Source organism: Heptranchias perlo, chromosome 19 (genome assembly GCF_035084215.1).
Source record: "Heptranchias perlo isolate sHepPer1 chromosome 19, sHepPer1.hap1, whole genome shotgun sequence".
Classification (NCBI taxonomy): Eukaryota; Metazoa; Chordata; class Chondrichthyes; order Hexanchiformes; family Hexanchidae; genus Heptranchias; species Heptranchias perlo.
In genome coordinates, this window is record NC_090343.1 from 50,969,551 (window position 1) to 50,994,991 (window position 25,441).

General features: G+C 47.8%; 2 protein-coding genes across 2 annotated transcripts in view; one reads left to right on the forward strand and one right to left on the reverse strand.

The window, feature by feature from the left end:
* The window catches only part of bcl2l1 (BCL2 like 1), a 28,956-nt gene extending 24,619 nt beyond the window's left edge, over positions 1–4,337 (forward strand). Inside the window, exon 2 of the mRNA XM_068000738.1 lies at positions 3,007–4,337. Coding sequence (XP_067856839.1) covers positions 3,007–3,147 — 141 coding nt within the window. The 3' untranslated portion in view covers positions 3,148–4,337. The remainder of the gene's footprint in view (positions 1–3,006) is intronic.
* Positions 4,338–10,530: 6,193 nt separating this feature from the next.
* The window catches only part of cox4i2 (cytochrome c oxidase subunit 4I2), an 82,824-nt gene continuing 67,913 nt past the window's right edge, over positions 10,531–25,441 (reverse strand). The window contains exon 4 of the mRNA XM_068000739.1: positions 10,531–10,916. Coding sequence (XP_067856840.1) covers positions 10,780–10,916 — 137 coding nt within the window. The 3' untranslated portion in view covers positions 10,531–10,779. The remainder of the gene's footprint in view (positions 10,917–25,441) is intronic.

The window sequence follows — 25,441 nt, forward strand, 5'->3', positions numbered from 1 at the left end:
GACTGCACAGTGTTCAGTTCCATTCGCAACCCCTCAGATAATGAAGCAGTCCGAGCCTGCATGCAGCAAGACCTGGACAACATCCAGGCTTGGGCTCATAAGTGGCAAGTAACATTCGCGCCAGATAAGTGCCAGGCAATGACCATCTCCAACAAGAGAGAGTCTAACCACCTCCCCTTGACATTCAACGGCATTACCATCGCCGAATCCCCCACCATCAACATCCTGGGGGTCACCATTGACCAGAAACTTAACTGGACCAGCCATATAAATACTGTGGCTACGAGAGCAGGTCAGAGGCTGGGTATTCTGCGGCGAGTGACTCATCTCCTGACTCCCTAAAGCCTTTCCACTATCTACAAGGCACAAATCAGGAGTGTGATGGAATACTCTCCACTTGCCTGGATGAGTGCAGCTCCAACAACACTCAAGAAGCTCGACACCATCCAAGATAAAGCAGCCCGCTTGATTGGCACCCCATCCACCACCCTAAACATTCACTCCCTTCACCACCGGCGCACTGTGGCTGCAGTGTGCACCATCCACAGGATGCACTGCAGCAACTCGCCAAGGCTTCTTCGACAGCACCTCCCAAACCCGCGACCTCTACCACCTAGAAGGACAAGGGCAGCAGGCGCATGGGAACAACACCACCTGCACGTTCCCCTCCAAGTCACACACCATCCCGACTTGGAAATATATCGCCGTTCCTTCATTGTCGCTGGGTCAAAATCCTGGAACTCCCTTCCTAACAGCATTGTGGGAGGACCGTCACCACACGGACTGCAGCGGTTCAAGAAGGCGGCTCACCACCACCTTCTCGAGGGCAATTAGGGATGGGCAATAAATGCCGGCCTTGCCAGCGACGCCCACATCCCGTGAATGAATTTTTAAAAAATGGCCAGGTAATCAGTTTTGATGAATTGGTTGAGGGATGAACGTTGGCCAGGTTGCTGGGAGAACTCTGTTCTTCCTTGAATGGGATCCTTTATGTCCATCTCCACAGGCAGACGGGATCTCAGTTTAATGTCTCATCTGAAAGACGGCACCTCCGATAACGCAGCACTCCCTCAGTACTGCACTACTGTCAGCCTAGATTGTGATCATGTCCTGAAGTGGGGCTTGAACCCACAACCTTCTGACTCAGGTGAGAGTACTACCACTGAGCCACACTGAGTTATGGTGGAAGCTGACTGCCCTTGCAACACTTCAAATGGATTTGGGTGGACTATGGGAAAACAGGCCAGATGGATCTGGTAATTGGGTTTGGTTCAAGGAGAAGTTTAAGATGGACATTGTTTAGGCCTTTGTATCAGGGTGATTTTCTATTACATTGCTTGTTATTTTGGCATGCAATAGTCCTTTTATACCGTGTGTTTGATCTTGGGTGATTGAGCCTGTGTTTGGAGACCCAGAAACTGTACGAGACCTGTAGGTTTTTTCTGTAGTCTTCACTTCAGGTTCTAGAATTGTTGCTCGGACCCCATGCGCCCTGAATCACCTCGTACCTGCAGCCTTGAGTCATTGAAGGTCTACAAAAGACTCTTTCATCCAAAAGCCCATTCCATATCAAACTATACGGAATATGTTCTAGAGTGTGCATTTGTGGATTCATTCTTTTTAGGTATTGTACTGTTAGTACCTTTTGTGTGTACTATCTCACTTGTAAATAATTAAGCTTTAGCCTGAATGCAATGGTATACGTGTGGCATGGTAAACGAGAGAGCTTGGCGAGCAACCCACATGATCTCTGGTGCAGTATGACAAAGTTGAAGGGTAATGCTTAGTCCCTTGGCACATATAAAGGTGCACGTTCTGGTTCATTGAGACCCTCGGTCTGCTCGCGGCAACTACCTTTCTGGCATGAACTTGGATTACAAGAGCTGGGAGACAGTCCAAACCGCAACAGGCAGCGCCATGCATTATGTAGCTTCAGTAGCAGTGTCTCATACTGTACGTAGCTGGGTTCGCAGTGTCTTATGGTTGTCCTTTACTCGAGCTTTTTCACTGCAGTTTGTTGAATTCAATTTTGATGTGATTTGAGCTCAGTAGATTTTGCAGCCCTGTGTCTCATTCCATGCAGTGGCCGTTACAGCAAATAGTATTTAGTACAAAGATTCTGAGAATTTTACCAGCTTTTTCCTCTTTAGCCTCTTATGGCTGAACGTGCTGACTCTCTGGACTGCAGTTCCACGACTGTTGGCAGCCTCCATACCTCACCTAAGGGGCCATTCTTACGTGTGAAGCTTGATAGTGTTGGCAGCTAATTTAACTGGAGGGCACCACGGCCTAGCTTGATCCTGTCTTTACTTGACGTGTGACATCCAGGGTAGGTCACTGGTCAGTAATTGGGGAGCCCCACCCCAAGCAGCAGGGAGGCTAATCATAGGTTAGGGAAGAATAAGGTAGTATAGTAGTTTTGGTACTGGACTAACAGCTCCGAGGTCATGAGTTCAGACCCCACCGTGATACCAGGTGGTGAAACTGAATTCAGTAAATCTGGTCATTTGTGGGGTGGCATCAGAAATATGAACATGAAAGCTGCCGGATTATTGCAAGAACCCAACTGGTTCACTAATGTCCCTCGGGGACCCTACCTGCTCTGGCCTACACGTGGTTCCAGTCCCATACTACATGGCTGACTCTTAATGCCCTCTGAAATGGCACAGCAAGCTACTCGGTTATTTCTCAGGGCAACTAGGGACAGGCAATAAATGCAACCTTACCAGCATCACCCACATCCTGAGAGCAAGTTAATTAAAACTGTAGAGTTCCCACTGCTGCCCTGGCTGTGACTGGCTAATCTAATACACAGCAGGGATTGAACCAGGGACCTTCCCGTCCGTACGGTTTAGACAGGGATTTTGCCACGATTATCGGGGGAACTCAACATGGCTTCCATTATATAAAGTTTGAAGCAGTGGATAAAGGAAGTGTTGAGCTGGGACTGGTATCTACAGCACTGTGTGCTGATGGCTAACTCGTACTATTGCTTTCTTTTCACAGGATGCCTTTGTGGCGCTGTATGGGAATAACGCTGCTGCTCGTAGCCGTCAGTTGCAGGAGTCGGTCGTGAATTGGGTTATGGCACTAACAGCTGTGGGTGCAACGCTGGCCATTGCTGCATACCTGGCCCGGAGAAGGTAACAGCTGTGAGACTACATGGAGCAAGCCTCGGTCAACAACCGCTGCATTGGAAGATTATCTTATTGGACTGGAGTGACTGTGAAAGCTGCACCAATAGATTTCAGCTTATTCCTTGTGTTGGGACTGATTTCTCACCTAATTGTACATTATGTATTGTGTATGTGTACTCAGTTTACAAATATGAAGCATTCGGGCTGGTGCTGTGGCGGAAATGGAGATTATCTACAAGGAAAGCAACTACATCAGTTAGTGAAGCTAACTTTTTATTCAGGAATATTAAACCTGGAGTGGAGGCACTGACCAGCAGCTTTATCATGAAGATCTCCGTTGGTCGGCTGTGCTCTGAGCTGGATTGCGGGATGCAGGTCCGATCCCTCACGGCACTGTGGTGTTAGTTTGAGACGCATCCTTGTAGGAAGTGACTGAGCAGAATGGGAGCCAGGCTGCATAGGAAGGAAATCTAGTCCCTGGGACTCGGCTGATGTGCTGCAGAAGGCTGAGAGGGCTAGAAAGCAGAGGAAATGGTGGGCAACATCCTCAACAAAAACAACACACCCTCTACAAGGAGCTGCTGGGATAACACAAACAATCGATGGGAGAGGAGATGTTTCTTTTAACTGAAGGCTGACTTTGACATTTTATTTACACCACATTTAAAATTCTTTTTAGACAACTGAAGATATGATGTGGTGTTTGGATAGGGCGGGCACTCCCAATGTTGGCACTGCGCCAGTACCATTCGGAGCCAGTCTGCACACACCGACCAGTCTCTCAACGGGCTGCCTGTGTTCATGGTGCCCTCTTGGTGATCCTCATGAACAGATGATGCAGCAGAATTTGAGTCAGTGGGCCTGGGACCGACAGACTGCAAGTTGATGCTCCCACTACTTCTCAGCAGGAGCGAGAATATGGGTTTGGCTATTTTGTCAAGATGATATGAAGTGATCATTCGTGAAAGATTGTGTGGAGTGCGGGTCCCCACATTTCTTTAATGTGTCAAATTTATTTTAAAAAGGTTTTTAGCTGCAACGTGTGGATGTGAAGGTGTGACTCCTGGTCACTATTATTCACTGTAATCATTCCTCATTAGTTTGCTGCTCACACCATGTTACAGGCGAACCTATTTTACACAGAATGTCTTAAGATTTAAATTAAAAATGATTGTTTTTAAATTAAACACTAAAACACTGCCTTCTGATGTTTTTGCCATTCTTCCCAGATGCAGTATGTTGGTAGGCAATTTGACTGCAGAGGGCATCAGGACCAAGCCTGCTCTACACATATACACACACTCCAGCAGGTGTCACTGGATTGGGATCCTGGCTGCTTTACTCTTTAGCCCTGAGGCCAATTGCAATACCCCCACTCCTGCCCCAGTTGAGATCAGCTAATTCAGTCCACAGCAGGGATTAAGTCTGGGCATTGCTTGTTTGTTCGCTTTATGTAACAGTGGGTGGGCCCTTTTGACCAGCAGTGGAGCTGGTGCTGAGAGACATGCCTTCAACTTGATCTATTGTCCACAGTTGGGTTCTACATAGAATCATAGAAAGTTTCAGCCCAGAAGGAGGCCATTTGGCCCATTGTGTCCGTGCCAGCCGAAAAAGAGCTATCCTGTTTAATCCCACTTTCCAGTACTTAATCTGTAGCCCGGTAGGTTACAGTACTTCAAGTGCACATCCAAGTACTTTTTAAATGAGTTGAGGGTAGTGAGTTCCAGACCCCCACCACCCTCCTGGGTGGAAAAGTTTCTCCTCAGCTCCCCTCTAATCTTTCTACCAATTGCTTTAAATCTATGCCCCCTGGTCACTGACCCCTCTGCTAAGGGAAATAGGTCCTCTCTATCTAGTCTGGTCATAATTTTATATACCTTAAATCTCCCCTCGGCCTCCTTTGTTCCAAAGAAAACACCAGCCTATCCAATCTTTTCTCAAAGCTAAAATTCTCCAGCCCTGGCAACATCCTCGTAAATCTCCTCTGTACCTGTCTAGTGCAATCACATCTTTCCTGGAATGTGGTGACCAGAACTGTACACAGTACTCAAGCTGTGGCTTAACCAATATTTTATACAATTCTAGCATAACCTCCCTGCTCTTATATTCTATACCTCGGCTAATAAAGTATCCTGTATGCTTTTTTTAACCACCTTATCTGTGGACATACACAGTCCCTTTGTTCCTCTACACCTTTCAGTATCCTGCCATTTATTGTGTACTCCCTTGCTTTGTTTGCCCTCCCCAAATGCATAACCTCACCCTTCTCTGCCTACCTGACCAGTCATAGAGTTATACAGCACGGATAGAGGCCCTTCGGCCCATCGTGTCCGCACCGGCCATCAAGCCCTGTCTAATCTAATCCCATATTCCAGCATTTGGTCCGTAGCCTTGTATGCTATGGCATTTCAAGTGCTCATCCAAATGCTTCTTGAATGTTGTGAGGGTTCCTGCCTCCACAACCCTCTCAGGCAGTGAGTTCCAGACTCCAACCACCCTCTGGGTGAAAAAGTTCTTTCTCAAATCCCCTCTAAACCTCCCGCCTTTTACCTTGAATCTATGCCCCCTTGTTATAGAACCCTCAACGAAGGGAAAAAGCTCCTTAGTATCCATCCTATCTGTGCCCCTCATAATTTTGTACACCTCAATCATGTCCCCCCTCAGCCTCCTCTGCTCCAAGGAAAACAAACCCAATCTTCCCAGCCTCTCTTCATAGCTGAAGCGCTCCAGCCCTGGTAACATCCTGGTGAATCTCCTCTGCACCCTCTCCAAAGCGATCACATCTTTCCTGTAGTGCAGTGACCAGAACTGCACACAGTACTCCAGCTGTGGCCTAACCAGTGTTTTATACAGCTCCGTCATAACCTCCTTGCTCTTATATTCTATGCCTCGGCTAATAAAGACAAGTATCCCATATGCCTTCTATACCACCTTATCTACCTGTTCCGCCGCCTTCAGGGATCTGTGAACTTGCACGCCAAGATCCCTCTGACCCTCTGTCTTGCCTAGGGTCTTCCCATTCAATGTGTATTCCCTTGCCTTGTTAGTCCCTCCAAAGTGCATCACCTCGCACTTTTCCGGGTTAAATTCCATTTGCCACTGTTCCGCCCATCTGACCAACCCATCTATATCGTCCTGCAGACTGAGGCCATCCTCCTCGCTATTTACCACCCTACCAATTTTTGTATCATCAGCGAACTTACTGATCATACCTTTTACATTCATATCCAAGTCGTTAATGTAGACCACAAACAGCAAGGGACCCAGCACCGATCCCTGTGGTACCCCACTGGCCACAGGCTTCCAGTCACAAAAACAACCTTCGACCATCACCCTCTGCCTTCTGCCACTAAGCCAGTTTTGTATCCAAAGTGCCAAGGCACCCTGGATTCCATGGGCTCGTACCTTCTTGACCAGTCTCCTGTGGGGGACTTTATCGAAGGCCTTACTGAAATCCATGTATACCACATCCACTGCGTTACCCTCATCCACACGCCTAGTCACCCCCTCAAAAAATTCAATCAAATTAGTCAGACATGATCTTCCCTTGACAAAGCCATATTGACTATCCCTGATTAATCCTTGCTTCTCCAAGTGGAGACTAATTTTGTCCTTCAGAATTTTTTCCAATAATTTTCCTACCACTGATGTTAGGCTCACTGGCCTGTAGTTCCCCGGTTTTTCCCTACTCCCCTTCTTGAATAATGGTACTACATTAGCGGTTCTCCAGTCCTCTGGCACATCCCCTGTGGCCAGAGAGGTTCTGAATATATGTGTTAGAGCCCCCGCAATCTCCTCCTTTGCCTCACACAGTAGCCTGGGATACATTTCGTCCGGGCCTGGGGATTTATCCATTTTTAGGCCTGGTAAAACCGCCAATACCTCCTCCCGCTCGATGTTAATATGTTCGAGTATATCACAGTCCCCCTGCCGTATTTCTATGTCTACATCGTCCTTCTCCATAGTGAAAACAGATGCAAAAAATTCATTTAGAACCCCTCCTACATCTTCCGGCTCCACACACACATTGCCATTTTTGTCCCTAATGGGCCCTATTTTTTCTCGAGTTATCCTCTTACCCTTAATGTACTTATAAAGCATCTTAGGATTTTCCTTTATTTTGCTCGCCAGTGTTATTTCATGGCCCCTCCTTGATCTCCTAATTTCCTTTTTAAGTATCCCCTTGCACTTTTTGTACTCCTCTAGGGCTTCCTCCGTCCTTAGCCTTTTGTATCTGCCAAAAGCCCTCCTTTTTTTCCTAATCCATTCTCGTATATCCCCTGACATCCAAGGTTCCCTGGAGTTCTTGGAACCACCCTTGACCTTTACGGGAACATGTTGTCATTGTATGGTCTCAATCTCCCTTCTGAAAGACTCCCATTGCTCCGATGCGGATTTTCCTACAAGCAGCTGATCCCAGTCCATTTTGGCCAGATCCTGCCTTATCCTATTAAAATCGGCCTTCCCCCAATTTAGAACCTTTATTTCCGGCCCCTCCCTGTCCTTTTCCATGACCACCTTAAATCTCACTGAATTATGGTCACTGTCACCAAAGTGCTCACCTGCTAGCACTTCTTCCACTTGGCCGGCCACATTCCCTAGAATTAGGTCCAGTACCGCCCCCTCTCTTGTAGGACTTTCTACATGCTGGCTCAAAAAGCTCTCCTGGATGCACGTTAAGAATTTTGTACCCTCTAAGCCTTTTACACTCTGAGTATCCCAGTTAATATTGGGGAAGTTGAAATCCCCCACTATTATTACCCTATTATTTGCACAATTTTCTGAGATTTGCCTACATATCTGTTCCTCTATCTCCCCCTGACTGTTTGGGGGCCTATAGTACACTCCCATCAAAGTGCTTGCCCCCTTTTTGTTTTTAAGCTCCACCCATATGGCCTCATTTGAGGAACCTGCTAATATATCATCCCTCCTTATGGCAGTAATTGATTCTTTAATTAATATTGCGACCCCCCCTCCTCTTATACCTCCCCCTCTGTCTCGCCTGAAGATTCTGTACCCCGGAATATTGAGCTGCCAGTCTTGTCCCTCCCTCAACCATGTCTCTGTGACAGCAACAATATCATACTCCCATGTGTTTATCAACACCTTCAGTTCATCCACCTTATTTGCAAGACTCCTTGCATTAAAATAGATGCCATCCAGCCTTGCTCTTACATATTTGCCCTGTCTTCCAAGCTGACTTGTTTTTTTCTCAATATTTGGCTGCACATCACCCCCTATTGTAGCTCCACTCTGTATCCCATCCCCCTGCCAAGTTAGTTTAAACCCCCCCCAACAGTGCTAGCAAACCTCCCCGCAAGGATATTTATCCCGCTCTGGTTCAGGTGCAACCCGTCCGACTTGTACAAGTCCCACCTTCCCCAGAAGCAGGCCCAGTGATCCAGGAAACTGAAACCCTCTCTCCTGCACCAACTCTTTAGCCACGCATTCATCTGTTCTATCCTCCTATTTCTGTACTCACTAGCCCGTGGCACTGGGAGTAATCCAGAGATTACAACCTTTGAGGTCCTGCTCTTTAATCTGCTCCATAGCTCCCTAAATTCTTGATGCAGGACCTCATCTCCCTTCCTACCTATGTCGTTGGTCCCAATGTGGACCACGACCTCTGCCTGCTCACCCTCCCCCTTGAGAATGCCCTGAAGCCGCTCAGTGACATCCATGACCCTGGCACCAGGGAGGCAACAAACCATCCTGGAGTCACGTTTACAGCCACAGAAACGCCTGTCTGTTCCCCTTACGATAGAATCCCCTACCACTATAGCTCTTCCACTCTTTTTCCTCCCAGCCTGTGCAGCAGAGCTACCCCTGGTGCCAGGAAGTTGGCTGCTGCTGCCTTCCCCTGATAAGTCATCCCCCTCAACAATATCCAAAGCGGTATATTTGTTTGAGAGGGGGACGGCCACAGGGGACCCCTGCACTGCCTGCCTGCTCCTCTTACTCTGCCTGGAGGTCACCCACTTACTTCCTGCCTGTACAACCTTTACCTGCGGTGTGACCATCTCACTAAACGTGCTATCCACGACGTTTTCAGCATCGCGAATGCTCCATAATGAATCCATCCGCAGCTCCAGTGCCGCAATGCGGTTTGTCAGTAGCTGCAGCTGAATACATTTCCCGCACACATGGTCGTCAGGGACACCGGAAGGGTCCCTGATTTCCCACATAGAGCAGGAAGAGCATAACACGAGGCTGGGCTGTCCTGACATGACTTACCCTTTAACTAATTAATTCAAATTAAATGAATCCCACCAATTTCACTTCAATTAAAAGGTATACTCAAGGGCCCTTGCTGAACAGCAGTCCCCCACTGCACAACAGAGACCCAAGAATCCACAAACTCTAACCTTAGACAAATTCAGCAGGAAAATACTCACCAACCAATCACTTACCTCTTCCTTGGTGACGTCCCACTTTGGATTACTTTTTGCTTCTTATTTATCTTAGGTCCAGGAGTTAAGTCCCTGAAAACAAAATATAAAAAAAAACGAACCTACCCTTAAAATTCCCTCTACCCCCCAAAAGGTTAGAGGAGGTGGGATTGATATCTTCCTGCAGTCTACAGCTTTCCTCCTCACTATCAACCACATGGCCAATTTTTGTATCATCTGCAAACTTCTTGATCAAGCCCCCCACATTCAAGTCCAAATCATTAATATATACCACAAAAAGCACGGGACCGAGTACTGAGCCTTGCGGAACCCCACTGGAAACAGCCTTCCAGTCTCAAAAACACTCGTCAGCTGTTACCCTTTGCTTCCTGCCAGTGAGCCAATTTTGGATCCAACTAGCTACTTTCCTTTGGATCCCATGGGCTTTTACTTTTTTGACCAGGCTGCCATGTGGGACCTTGTCAAAAGTCTTGCTTAAAATCCATGTACACTACATAAAATGCATTACCCTCATCGACCCGCCTCAAAAAATTCAATCAAGTTAGTCAGACACGACCTTCCCTTAACAAATCCATGTCGACTGTCCTTGATTAAGCCGTGCCTTTCTAAATGATGATTTATCCTGTCCCTCAGAATTGATTCCAATAATTTGCCCACCACTGAGGTTAGACTGACTGGCCTATAATTACTTGGTCTATTTCTTTCTCCCTTTTTAAACGATACATGGTGTAGATGGACAGTGCTGTATAGTTAGGTTTGCCCCCAGTACATTGTCAATGCTGAGCTGTTCAAATTTAGAGGTGTTTCCCCTTGTGGGCCTGGGTGCAGGTAAATGTATTCCGATAGTCACACCTCATAGAAGGGAGTCTATCTTCCAACATTGAGTTCATGGATGCTTCCTAACCAAGAAGGGGCTGTGATTTAACACCCTGTTCCCTACAGTGAATTTTGCAGGTAATATGTCTCAAACATACCAGTCAATACAGAGTAGAGAGGAGAACTTTATTATAAGAGCAACCTTTTGTATAAATTGCTTTTTTTTTACAATCATGTGACTTATTTTAACACTTCAAACTGCTGCTGAAGGAGTAATTGTGATCATTTTATAATTCAGCAGGCACTGTGGGAGGGTTAGGCTGAGGTTAGTGTGTTTTGAAATTGTTGCAGAGCGAGATTCTGTTAGAACACTCCAGCTCCACATTAAAATGAAAACACTCATCTAAACAGGGCCTTCACTTCTTCCATTCGTTCTTCTCGTAATCCCATTTGGAGGCGAAGCCCTCGATGGGGTTTATGCGCATGTCCAGCATTCTCTTGGCCTGCATTCTCTGCCACTCCTCATCGAAGGTGTGGAGCTTGGGAGGATACACTGAAAGAATATGTAGAAACACAACACTTTTACTCCATAGGTCTACAGAGTGGGAGTTACTCTATTTACTGTCAGAGTAAAGTTGGGGACTGAGTGGCTGGTCACTAAAAGCAAAAAGAAAAGTAACTGCTTGCATTGTCCCAGTGTGTTTCACTAATAGAGGTAAGGGAAGCAGCTGCTGAGCCAGGAAGGGAGATTAGGAGCGGTACCTGAAAGCTTGTTTGAATAGATGGATTGTGAAGAGCTTTTTAAAAGGAGAGAGGGAGGGGTTAAAGGAGCAGTTTGGGAGCAGGGCTAAAGCAGCTACGGGCTCTGCCAACAATGAATGGGATAGACAGCACAAAAGGCTGGCGTGTGTATGTGGGAGAGAATGTAGGACTGGCGGAGATTGCAGAGATAGGATGGGATGAGGCCATACAGGAATTTGCGGACTAGGAGGATATAAAAGTGGGCTGATGGCTGAGTGGGGCAGAGCTTCGGGCAAGTTGGAGCTTGTGGAGGATGGATGGCCGGCTAGGAGAGCACTGGAGTAGTCAAGCATCGGTGACAAAAGCATAGCATTCAACAGCGGAGGGGCTGAGGCGGGGTAGAAACGGGCAATGTTGTATAGGTGTAACTTAGCGGTATTGGTGATGGCTAGGACGTGGGATTCTATTTCTAGGTCAGACAGGTCTGATTGCACCTGAGTGAGTGACTGGGGTGTGAAAGCTGACGATGGCTTTGCTTTTCAGTGTTGCCATACTGTTGGACAAGTAGTCTGACAGCACGGAGGTAGTTGAGAGGTAGAGCTGGGTATCATCAGTGTATGGAGGCTGATCCCAGTGCCTGTGGATATGTTACCTGGGGGTAGCTGGTAGATAACAAAGGAGGGGGCTTTAGATATAGCCTTAGGAGACCAGGTGATGGTGCTGGGCAGGGAAGAGAAGCCATTGCTGGAGATGTACTGGCTCTGATTGGATAGCTAGGAATGGACATGCAACAGCGACCCCAGGGAACTGGACGATGAAGAGCCATTGGAGGAGGTTTGCATGGTTGACTGCATCAAAAACTGTGGAGAGGATGAGGAGAGATAACATCACAGTCACAAAGAATGGCATTCATGACTTGTTAGGGCTGTTTTGGTGCTGTGAGGAGAATGGAAGGTGGACTGGAGGGGTCAGACCAAGTCATTTTGGGAGAGATGAGAGGCAACATGTTTTAGGACTTTAGAAAGGAAGGGGAGGTTAAAGATGGGGTATAGTTGGAAAGGACAGATGGGTCAAGGGTGTTCTTTTTTGAAGAGGGACAATTCCTGAGGAAAGGGAAATATTGATGGTGGGTAGCATAAGGGTGAGAGTAAGTGAGACTAAGTGAGGACGGGAAGCGAGAGTAGGTCTAATGGAAGAGAGGAGCTTGGAGTTCTCTAGATTCAGGAACGGTCCCTCTAGATTGGAAAATTGCACATGTCACTCCGCTTTTTAAGAAAGGAGAGAGAGGGAAACCGGGGAATTATAGACCAGTTAGCCGAACATCTGTTGTGGGGAAAATGCTGGAGTATATAATTAAGGATAGGGTGACTGAACACCTCGAGAATTTTCAGTTAATCAGAGAGAGCCAGCATGGATTTGTGAAAGGTAGCTCGTGCCTGACAAACCTGATTGAATTTTTTGAAGAGGTGACTAAAGTAGTGGACAGGGCAATGTCAATGGATGTTATTTATATGGACTTCCAGAAGGCATTTGATAAGGTCCCACATAAGAGACTGTTAGCTAAGATAGAAACCCATGGAATCGAGGGAAAAGTACGAACTTGGTTAGGAAGTTGGCTGAGCGAAAGGCGACAGAGAGTAGGGATAATGGGAAGGTACTCACATTGGCAGGATGTGACTAGTGGAGTCCTGCAGGGATCTGCCTTGGGGCCTCAATTATTCACAATATTTATTAACGACTTAGATGAAGGCATAGAACGTCTCATATCTAAGTTTGCCGATGACACAAAGATTGGTGGCATTGTAAGCAGTGTAGATGAAAACATAAAATTACAATGGGATATTGATAGATTAGGTGAATGGGCAAAACTGTGGAATTCAATGTAGGCAAGTGTGAGGTCATCCACTTTGGATTAAAAAAGGATAGAACAGGGTACTTTCTAAATGGTAAAAAGTTAAAAACAGTGGATGTCCAAAGGGACTTAGGGGTTCAGGTACATAGATCATTGAAGTGTCATGAACAGGTGCAGAAAATAATCAAGAAGGCTAATGGAATGTTGGCCTTTATATCTAGAGGACTGGAGTACAAGGGGGCAGAAGTTATGCTGCAGCTATACAAAACCCTGGTTAGACCGCACCTGGAATACTGTGAGCAGTTCTGGGCACCGCACCTTCGGAAGGACATATTGGCCTTGGAGGGAGTGCAGCATAGGTTTACTAGAATGATACCCGGACTTCAAGGGTTAAGTTACGAGGAGAGATTACACAAATTGGGGTTGTATTCTCTTGAGTTTCGAAGGTTATGGGGTGATCTGATCGAAGTTTATAAGATATTAAGGGGAACAGATAGGGTGGATAGAGAGAAACTATTTCCGCTGGTTGGTGATTCTAGGAGTAGGGGGCACAGTCTAAAAATTAGAGCCAGGCCTTTCAGGAGCGAGATTAGAAAACATTTCTACACACAAAGGGTTGTAGAAGTTTGGAACTCTCTTCCGCAAACGGCAATTGATACTAGCTCAATTGCTAAATTTAAATCTGAGATAGATAGCTTTTTGGCAACCAAAGGTATTAAGGGATATGGGCCAAAGGCAGGTATACGGAGTTAGATCACAGATCAGCCATGATCTTATCAAATGGCGGAGCAGGCACGAGGGGCTGAATGGCCTACTCCTGTTCCTATGTTCCTATGGAGGGGCTGGTGGGGGTTAGATGGACGAGAAACTGCAAAATGATGAGGGTTTAGGGCTAGATTGGGTGGGAGACGGGGGCAGCTGCAAGGATGGTCTCACTGTTAGTGATTTTAATATCCAGGAGCTCCTTACAAATGTTTGAAGTGAAAGTGGGTGAGAGGAGATAAAGAAGCTGGTGTCCTTGCTCTTCAGGAGATAACTTTGGTTGAGGAGAGCATGGCACAGGCAAGCCAAATCTGGTGACAGACGAACAGACCAATTGTGAACCAGGTTTGAATACACTTGAAATTGTAGCCTTCTAACTTGGGGGAGTGAAGCCTGGGGATTACCAGGGAGAATGGCAGGAGTAGGAGATGGCAATTGAACAGGGTGTCAAAGGCAGAGGTGAGGGAACAGTTTAGTAGGTCAACAGTAGCAGAGGTGTGGGGACAGTTGGTGAACAAGATGAATGTGAATTTATGATCTTGTCCACTTGTGGTCCTGCTTTTAATGACTTGTGAACCTGAATCCCCAAATCCCTCTGCTCCTCCACATCACCCAGCTTTAGTATAATTAATACTTTTATTTTTTTAACCAAAATGTACCTCCTCACATTTACTGGCATTGAATTTCATCTGTCAGTTTTTTGACCTTCCATCATCAATATCCTGTTGCTGCTCCCTTTGATCCTCAGAATTATTTACTATGGCTCCTATTTCAGTATTGTCTGCAAATGTGGACACCCTTCCCTCGAGCCCAATATTCAGATTATTGATGTACACAGTGAACAGAAGTAGTCCCAGAGCAGAATCCTATGGGACACCACTACCAACTTCCAATCACTCTGAGAAACCGCCCTTAACTCCTACTCTCTGTTTCCTCCCTTCTAACTAGTTTTTAATCCCAATTTGCTACCCTTCCTCTCAATTTCATATCCCTTACTTTTCTCCAATAGTCTCCTGTGTGATACCTTGTCACAGGCTTTCTGAAAATCCAAATACACCACATCCACTGCGTTTCCCCATCACCATACCTGTCACCTCCTTAAAGAACTCGAACCCATCTAGATATTTAGCAATTTCATCTATAATTCAAAATTCCAAAATTTTCCCTAGCCTAGATATTGACACAACTGGCCTGTAACTAGATCTATCTCCCATTTTCGAAAATGGCTATGACTTTGGCCTCTCTCCAGGTCTCTGGCACACATCCACTCTCAAAGGAGCCCTGAAATATAATTTCTTGAGCCTCTGCTAGTTCTTCCCCCATTTATTTCAGAATCCTTGAATGTATCTCAATAGGTAATGGTACTTTGTCCTCTTTTAGTTTAACTAACACCTCGAACATGTCCCTTTTATTTATACTATCTCTCGTCTCGCTTTTAACCAATTCAGGATTTACCTCTGCCCCAATATCCTCTTTGTTTAAGCAATGAAGCAAAGTACTAAAGTATCTCCACCAATTTCTGCTTATCTCCCCTCGGGGGGCCCACGTCACATTTAACAATTCTCTTTTTACTGATCTTTTTGTGGAATATTTTAAAATATTTTTTGAGGCCCTTCCCTCATGCTCCTTCCCTCATGCTCCTTCCTTGTTTTCCTTATCCCTCTCATAACTGCTTTCCTTATTTTCTCATTCCATTATTTCTAAACAGGCCCTAGATGCAACTTTATCAGGCCTCTTCAATTTCAACCTCTCTATTTATCTCACTGCTAGGCAAACACCTACATCCTATTGGGCAGAGAATACGGACAACATGTGTTAAGTCCTTTATCCTCCCAAGGGATTAATTCACAGCTCAGACAGACAGATTGAGTCTGGTTCATCCCGTAGTCTGAGACCACAGGTAATTTCCTCAAATACAACTGACCACATCAGAGAAGAGGAACAGACGGACTCCCCACTGACACAACTGTGAGCCACAAATGTGCATATTCTAAGCATGAACTCAGAGTAGGAACCAAAGTGACCAGAGCCACAAATCCACCGCAGCAAACTTGAAAATATATACAATGAAATGAGATAAACCAGAGCCCTGATCTATCACAGACTCCAGACATATGGTCACTGAATTTAGATTGTACAAATTTTACTACTGGAAAAAAATGCACTTTAGAAAGTAGGTACATTTAGTGTTACGTCACCACCACATCCCATTTCGATAAACTCACTACGCTGATCGTAAAGCAACCCAACAGAAATTAGCTAGAAATATTCAAATCCTCCCGTCGAAACAGGACGCTTCATGTATTCTACTACTGGCCCCTCGCACAGTTAATACCGGCCCCTCGCACAGTTAATACAGGCCCCTCGCACAGTTAATACAGGCCCCTCGCACAGTTAATACCAGCCCCTCGCACAGTTAATACAGGCCCCTCGCACAGTTAATACAGGCCCCTCGCACAGTTAATACAGGCCCCTCGCACAGTTAATACAGGCCCCTCGCACAGTTAATACCAGCCCCTCGCACAGTTAATACAGGCCCCTCGCACAGTTAATACAGGCCCCTCGCACAGTTAATACAGGCCCCTCGCACAGTTAATACAGGCCCCTCGCACAGTTAATACCAGCCCCTCGCACAGTTAATACAGGCCCCTCGCACAGTTAATACCAGCCCCTCGCACAGTTAATACAGGCCCCTCGCACAGTTAATACAGGCCCCTCGCACAGTTAATACAGGCCCCTCGCACAGTTAATACAGGCCCCTCGCACAGTTAATACAGGCCCCTCGCACAGTTAATACAGGCCCCTCGCACAGTTAATACAGGCCCCTCGCAGTTAATACAGGCCCCTCGCACAGTTAATACAGGCCCCTCGCACAGTTAATACAGGCCCCTCGCAGTTAATACAGGCCCCTCGCACAGTTAATACAGGCCCCTCGCACAGTTAATACAGGCCCCTCGCACAGTTAATACAGGCCCCTCGCACAAGTTAATACAGGCCCCTCGCACAGTTAATACAGTCCCCTCGCACAGTTAATACAGGCCCCTCGCACAGTTAATACAGGCCCCTCGCACAGTTAATACAGGCCCCTCGCACAGTTAATACAGGCCCCTCGCACAGTTAATACCGGCCCCTCGCACAAGTTAATACAGGCCCCTCGCACAGTTAATACAGGCCCCTCGCACAGTTAATACAGGCCCCTCGCAGTTAATACAGGTCCCTCGCACAGTTAATACAGGCCCCTCGCACAGTTAATACAGGCCCCTCGCACAGTTAATACAGGCCCCTCGCACAGTTAATACAGGCCCCTCGCACAGTTAATACAGGCCCCTCGCACAGTTAATACAGGTCCCTCGCACAGTTAATACCGGCCCCTCGCACAAGTTAATACAGGCCCCTCGCACAGTTAATACAGGCCCCTCGCACAGTTAATACAGGCCCCTCGCACAAGTTAATACAGGCCCCTCGCACAGTTAATACAGGTCCCTCGCACAGTTAATACAGGCCCCTCGCACAAGTTAATACAGGTCCCTCGCACAAGTTAATACAGGCCCCTCGCACAGTTAATACAGGCCCCTCGCACAGTTAATACAGGCCCCTCACACAAGTTAATACAGGCCCCTCGCACAAGTTAATACAGGCCCCTCGCACAAGTTAATACAGGCCCCTCGCACAGTTAATACAGGCCCCTCACACAAGTTAATACAGGCCCCTCACACAAGTTAATACAGGCCCCTCGCACAAGTTAATACAGGCCCCTCGCACAAGTTAATACAGGCCCCTCGCACAGTTAATACAGGTCCCTCGCACAAGTTAATACAGGCCCCTCACACAAGTTAATACAGGCCCCTCACACAAGTTAATACAGGCCCCTCGCACAAGTTAATACAGGCCCCTCACACAAGTTAATACAGGCCCCTCACACAAGTTAATACAGGCCCCTCGCACAAGTTAATACAGGCCCCTCGCACAAGTTAATACAGGTCCCTCGCACAAGTTAATACAGGCCCCTCGCACAGTTAATACAGGCCCCTCGCACAGTTAATACAGGCCCCTCACACAAGTTAATACAGGCCCCTCACACAAGTTAATACAGGCCCCTCGCACAAGTTAATACAGGCCCCTCGCACAAGTTAATACAGGCCCCTCGCACAGTTAATACAGGCCCCTCGCACAGTTAATACAGGCCCCTCGCACAGTTAATACAGGCCCCTCGCACAGTTAATACAGGCCCCTCGCACAAGTTAATACAGGTCCCTCGCACAAGTTAATACAGGCCCCTCGCACAGTTAATACAGGTCCCGCGCACAGTTAATACAGGCCCCTTGCACAGTTAATACAGGCCCCTCGCACAAGTTAATACAGGCCCCTCTCACAGTTAATACAGGCCCCTCGCACAGTTAATACAGGCCCCTCGCACAGTTAATACAGGCCCCTCGTAGTTAATACAGGCCCCTCGCACAGTTAATACAGGCCCCTCGCACAAGTTAATACAGGCCCCTCGCACAGTTAATACAGGCCCCTCGCACAAGTTAATACAGGCCCCTCGCACAGTTAATACAGGCCCCTCGTAGTTAATACAGGTCCCTCGCACAGTTAATACAGGCCCCTCGCAGTTAATACAGGTCCCTCGCACAGTTAATACAGGCCCCTCGCACAAGTTAATACAGTCCCCATCGCACAAGTTAATACAGGCCCCTCGCACAAGTTAATACAGGCCCCTCGCACAGTTAATACAGGCCCCTCGCACAAGTTAATACAGGTCCCTCTCACAGTTAATACAGGCCCCTCGCACAGTTAATACAGGTCCCTCTCACAGTTAATACAGGTCCCTCGCACAGTTAATACAGGCCCCTCGCACAGTTAATACAGGTCCCTCGCACAGTTAATACAGGCCCCTCGCACAGTTAATACAGGCCCCTCGCACAGTTAATACAGGTCCCTCTCACAGTTAATACAGGTCCCTCGCACAGTTAATACAGGCCCCTCGCACAGTTAATACAGGCCCCTCGCACAGTTAATACAGGCCCCTCGCACAGTTAATACAGGCCCCTCGCACAGTTAATACAGGCCCCTCGCACAGTTAATACAGGCCCCTCGCACAGTTAATACAGGCCCCTCGCACAGTTAATACAGGTCCCTCTCACAGTTAATACAGGTCCCTCGCACAGTTAATACAGGCCCCTCGCAGTTAATACAGGCCCCTCGCACAGTTAATACAGGCCCCTCGCACAAGTTAATACAGGCCCCTCGCACAGTTAATACAGGCCCCTCGCACAGTTAATACAGGCCCCTCGCACAGTTAATACAGGTCCCTCGCACAAGTTAATACAGGCCCCTCGCACAGTTAATACAGGCCCCTCGCACAGTTAATACAGGTCCCTCGCACAGTTAATACAGGCCCCTCGCACAAGTTAATACAGGCCCCTCGCACAGTTAATACAGGCCCCTCGCACAGTTAATACAGGCCCCTCGCACAGTTAATACAGGTCCCTCGCACAAGTTAATACAGGCCCCTCGCACAGTTAATACAGGCCCCTCGCACAGTTAATACAGGCCCCTCGCACAGTTAATACAGGTCCCTCGCACAGTTAATACAGGCCCCTCGCACAGTTAATACAGGCCCCTCGCACAGTTAATACAGGTCCCTCGCACAGTTAATACAGGCCCCTCGCACAAGTTAATACAGGCCCCTCGCACAGTTAATACAGGCCCCTCGCACAAGTTAATACAGGCCCCTCGCACAAGTTAATACAGGCCCCTCGCACAGTTAATACAGGCCCCTCGCACAGTTAATACAGGCCCCTCTCAGTTAATAAAAGCCCCTCTCACAGTTAATACAGGCCCCTCGCACAAGTTAATACAGACCCCTCGCACAGTTAATACAGGCCCCTCGCACAAGTTAATACAGGCCCCTCGCACAAGTTAATACAGGCCCCTCGCACAAGTTAATACAGGCCCCTCGCACAAGTTAATACAGGCCCCTCGCACAAGTTAATACAGGCCCCTCGCACAAGTTAATACAGGCCCCTCGCACAGTTAATACAGGCCCCTCGCACAGTTAATACAGGCCCCTCGCACAAGTTAATACAGGCCCCTCGCACAAGTTAATACAAGCCCCTCTCACAGTTAATACAAGCCCCTCTCACAGTTAATACAGGCCCCTCGCACAAGTTCATACAGGCCCCTCGCACAGTTAATACAGGCCCCTCGCACAAGTTAATACAGGCCCCTCGCACAAGTTCATACAGGTCCCCTCGCACAAGTTAATACAAGCCCCTCGCACAAGTTAATACAGGCCCCTCGCACAAGTTAATACAGGCCCCTCGCACAAGTTAATACAGGCCCCTCGCACAAGTTAATACAGGCCACTCTCACAGTTAATACAGGCCCCTCGCATAAGTTAATACAGGCCCCTCGCACAGTTAATACAGGCCCCTCGCACAAGTTAATACAGGCCCCTCGCACAAGTTAATACAGGCCCGTCGCACAAGTAATACAGGCCCCTCGCACAAGTAATACAGGCCCCTCGCACAAGTTAATACAGGCCCCTCGCACAAGTTCATACAGGCCCCTCGCACAGTTAATACAGGCCCCTCGCACAAGTTAATACAGGCCCCTCGCACAAGTTCATACAGGTCCCCTCGCACAAGTTAATACAAGCCCCTCGCACAAGTTAATACAGGCCCCTCGCACAAGTTAACACAGGCCCCTCGCACAAGTTAATACAGGCCCCTCGCACAAGTTAATACAGGCCACTCTCACAGTTAATACAGGCCCCTCGCATAAGTTAATACAGGCCCCTTGCACAGTTAATACAGGCCCATCGCACAAGTTAATACAGGCCCCTCGCACAAGTTAATACAGGCCACTCTCACAGTTAATACAGGCCCCTCGCATAAGTTAATACAGGCCCCTCGCACAGTTAATACAGGCCCCTCGCACAAGTTAATACAGGCCCCTCGCACAAGTTAATACAGGCCCGTCGCACAAGTAATACAGGCCTCTCGCACAAGTAATACAGGCCCCTCGCACAAGTTAATACAGGCCCCTCGCACAGTTAATACAGGCCCCTCGCACAGTTAATACAGGCCCCTCGCACAAGTTAATACAAGCCCTTCTCACAGTTAATACAAGCCCCTCTCACAGTTAATACAGGCCCCTCGCACAAGTTAATACAGGCCCCTCGCACAAGTTAATACAGTCCCGTCGCACAAGTAATACAGGCCCCTCGCACAAGTAATACAGGCCCCTCGCACAAGTTAATACAGGCCCCTCGCACAGTTAATACAGGCCCCTCGCACAAGTTAATACAGGCCCTTCGCACAGTTAATACAGGCACCTCGCACAAGTTAATACAGGCCCTTCGCACAAGTTAATACAGGCCCCTCACACAAGTTAATACAGGTCCCTCGCACAGTTAATACAGGCCCCTCGCACAGTTAATACAGGCCCCTCGCACAGTTAATACAGGCCCCTCGCACAAGTTAATACAGGCCTCTCTCACAGTTAATACAGGCCCCGCGGACAAGTTAATACAAGCCCCTCGCACAAGTTCATACAGGCCCCTCGCACAAGTTAATACAGGCCCCTCGCACAAGTTAATACAGGCCCCTCGCACAAGTTAATACAGGCCCCTCGCACAAGTTAATACAGGCCCATCGCACAAGTTAATACAGACCCCTCGCACAAGTTCATACAGGCCCCTCGCACAGTTAATACAGGCCCCTCGCACAAGTTAATACAGGCCCCTCTCACAGTTAATACAAGCCCCTCGCACAAGTTAATACAAACCCCTCGCACAAGTTAATACAGTCCCCTCTCACAGTTAATACAGTCTCCTCGCACAAGTTCATACAGGCCCCTCGCACAAGTTAATACAAGCCCCTCTCACAGTTAATACAGTCCCCTCGCACAAGTTCATACCGGCCCCTCGCATAAGTTAATACAGTCCCCTCGCACAAGTTAATACAGTCCCCTCGCACAGTTAATACAGGCCCCTCGCACAAGTTAATACAGGCCCCTCGCACAAGTAATACAGGCCCCTCGCACAAGTAATACAGGCCCCTCGCACAAGTAATACAGGCCCCTCGCACAAGTAATACAGGCCCCTCGCACAAGTAATACAGGCCCCTCGCACAAGTTAATACAGGCCCCTCGCACAAGTTAACACAGGCCCCTCGCACAAGTTAATACAGGCCCCTCGCACAAGTTAATACAGGCCACTCTCACAGTTAATACAGGCCCCTCGCATAAGTTAATACAGGCCCCTTGCACAGTTAATACAGGCCCATCGCACAAGTTAATACAGGCCCCTCGCACAAGTTAATACAGGCCACTCTCACAGTTAATACAGGCCCCTCGCATAAGTTAATACAGGCCCCTCGCACAGTTAATACAGGCCCCTCGCACAAGTTAATACAGGCCCCTCGCACAAGTTAATACAGGCCCGTCGCACAAGTAATACAGGCCTCTCGCACAAGTAATACAGGCCCCTCGCACAAGTTAATACAGGCCCCTCGCACAGTTAATACAGGCCCCTCGCACAGTTAATACAGGCCCCTCGCACAAGTTAATACAAGCCCTTCTCACAGTTAATACAAGCCCCTCTCACAGTTAATACAGGCCCCTCGCACAAGTTAATACAGGCCCCTCGCACAAGTTAATACAGTCCCGTCGCACAAGTAATACAGGCCCCTCGCACAAGTAATACAGGCCCCTCGCACAAGTTAATACAGGCCCCTCGCACAGTTAATACAGGCCCCTCGCACAAGTTAATACAGGCCCTTCGCACAGTTAATACAGGCACCTCGCACAAGTTAATACAGGCCCTTCGCACAAGTTAATACAGGCCCCTCACACAAGTTAATACAGGTCCCTCGCACAGTTAATACAGGCCCCTCGCACAAGTTAATACAGGCCCCTCGCACAGTTAATACAGGCCCCTCGCACAGTTAATACAGGCCCCTCGCACAAGTTAATACAGGCCTCTCTCACAGTTAATACAGGCCCCGCGGACAAGTTAATACAAGCCCCTCGCACAAGTTCATACAGGCCCCTCGCACAAGTTAATACAGGCCCCTCGCACAAGTTAATACAGGCCCCTCGCACAAGTTAATACAGGCCCCTCGCACAAGTTAATACAGGCCCATCGCACAAGTTAATACAGACCCCTCGCACAAGTTCATACAGGCCCCTCGCACAGTTAATACAGGCCCCTCGCACAAGTTAATACAGGCCCCTCTCACAGTTAATACAAGCCCCTCGCACAAGTTAATACAAACCCCTCGCACAAGTTAATACAGTCCCCTCTCACAGTTAATACAGTCTCCTCGCACAAGTTCATACAGGCCCCTCGCACAAGTTAATACAAGCCCCTCTCACAGTTAATACAGTCCCCTCGCACAAGTTCATACCGGCCCCTCGCATAAGTTAATACAGTCCCCTCGCACAAGTTAATACAGTCCCCTCGCACAGTTAATACAGGCCCCTCGCACAAGTTAATACAGGCCCCTCGCACAAGTAATACAGGCCCCTCGCACAAGTAATACAGGCCCCTCGCACAAGTAATACAGGCCCCTCGCACAAGTAATACAGGCCCCTCGCACAAGTTAATACAGGCTCCTCGCACAAGTTAATACAGGCCCCTCGCACAAGTTAATACAGGCCCCTCGCACAGTTAATACAGGCCCCTCGCACAAGTTAATACAGGCCCCTCGCACAAGTTAATACAAGCCCCTCGCACAAGTTAATACAGGCCCCTCGCACAAGTTAATACAGGTCCCTCGCACAAGTTAATACAGGCCCCTCTCACAGTTAATACAGGCCCCGCGCATAAGTTAATACAGGCCACTCTCACAGTTAATACAGGCCCCTCGCACAGGTTAATACAGGCCCCTCGCACAGTTAATACAGGCCCCTCGCACAAGTTAATACAGGCCCCTCGCACAAGTTAATACAGGCCCCTCGCACAAGTTAATACAGGCCCCTCGCACAAGTTAATACAGGTCCCTCGCACAAGTTAATACAGGCCCCTCTCACAGTTAATACAGGCCCCGCGCATAAGTTAATACAGGCCACTCTCACAGTTAATACAGGCCCCTCGCACAGGTTAATACAGGCCCCTCGCACAGTTAATACAGGCCCCTCGCACAAGTTAATACAGGCCCCTCGCACAGTTAATACAGGCCCCTCGCACAAGTTCATACAGGCCCCTCGCATAAGTTCATACAGGCCCCTCGCACAAGTTAATACAAGCCCCTCGCACAAGTTCATACAGGCCCCTCGCATAAGTTAATGCAGGCCCCTCGCACAAGTTAATACAGGCCCCTCGCACAAGTTCATACAGGCCCCTCACACAAGTTCATACAGGCCCCTCGCACAAATTAATACAAGCCCCTCGCACAAGTTAATACAGGCCCCTCGCACAAGTTAATACAGGCCCCTCGCACAAGTTAATACAAGCCCCTCGCACAAGTTAATACAGACCCCTCGCACAAGTTAATAGAAGCCCCTCGCACAAGTTAATACAAGCCCCTCGCACAAGTTAATACAAGCCCCTCGCACAAGTTAATACAAGCCCCTCGCACAAGTTAATACAGACCCCTCGCACAAGTTAATAGAAGCCCCTCGCACAAGTTAATAGAAGCCCCTCGCACAAGTTAATACAAGCCCCTCGCACAAGTTAATACAAGCCCCTCGCACAAGTTAATACAGGCCCCTCACATATGTTAATACAGATAAATTTTTGTCTGGTAACACCCCTGTGATGTGCCTTGAGACCTTTTACTACATTAAAGGCGCTATATAAATGTAAGTTGTTGTTAATACAGGTGATTCACGTACACTAACGTCTGCAGTATAAAATAATGTTCACCAGCAGAATATCAGCCCCCAAGTCAAACTCTACCCCTGGTTTAGTACTTCTGCTGGAACCAGTTGTATTGCTGTTTCATATACAACAGAATCTGCAACACAAAATGAGTGTTTCACCCACACAGAACAAATGGTTTCCTCTGACAAATAATGCACAGGCGCACTATAACAAACCCATCACTATATACAGTATAGCTGAACTGTGTAATCAACTCTAAGAGAGGGTGCAGAAGAGATTTACTAGAATGATTCCAGGGATGAGGGACTTTAGTTACGTGGATAGACTGGAGAAGCTGGGGTTGTTCTCCTTGGAACAGAGACGGTTGCGAGGAGATTTGATAGAGGTGTTCAAAATCATGAAGGGTCCAGACAGAGTAGATAGAGAGAAACTGTTCCCATTGGTGGAAGGGTCAAGAACCAGAGGACACAGATTTAAGGTGATTGGCTAAAGAACCAATGGTGACATGAGGGAAAAATTTTCACACAGCGAGTGGTTAGGATCTGGAATGCACTGCCCGAGGGGGTGGTGGAGGCAGATTCAATCATGGCCTTCAAAAGGGAACTGGATAAGTATTTGAAAAGAAAAAATTTGCAGGGCTATGGGGATAGGGCAGGGGAGTGGGACTAGCCAGATTGCTCTTGCATAGAGTTGGTATGGATTCGATGGGCCGAATGGCCTCCTTCCGTGCTGTAACCTTTCTATGATTCTATAAGCCCATCACTATACACAGTATGATGTGGAGATGCCGGTGATGGACTGGGGTTGACAATTGTAAACAATTTTACAACACCAAGTTATAGTCCAACAAATTTATTTTAAATTCCACAAGCTTTCGGAGGCTTCCTCCTTC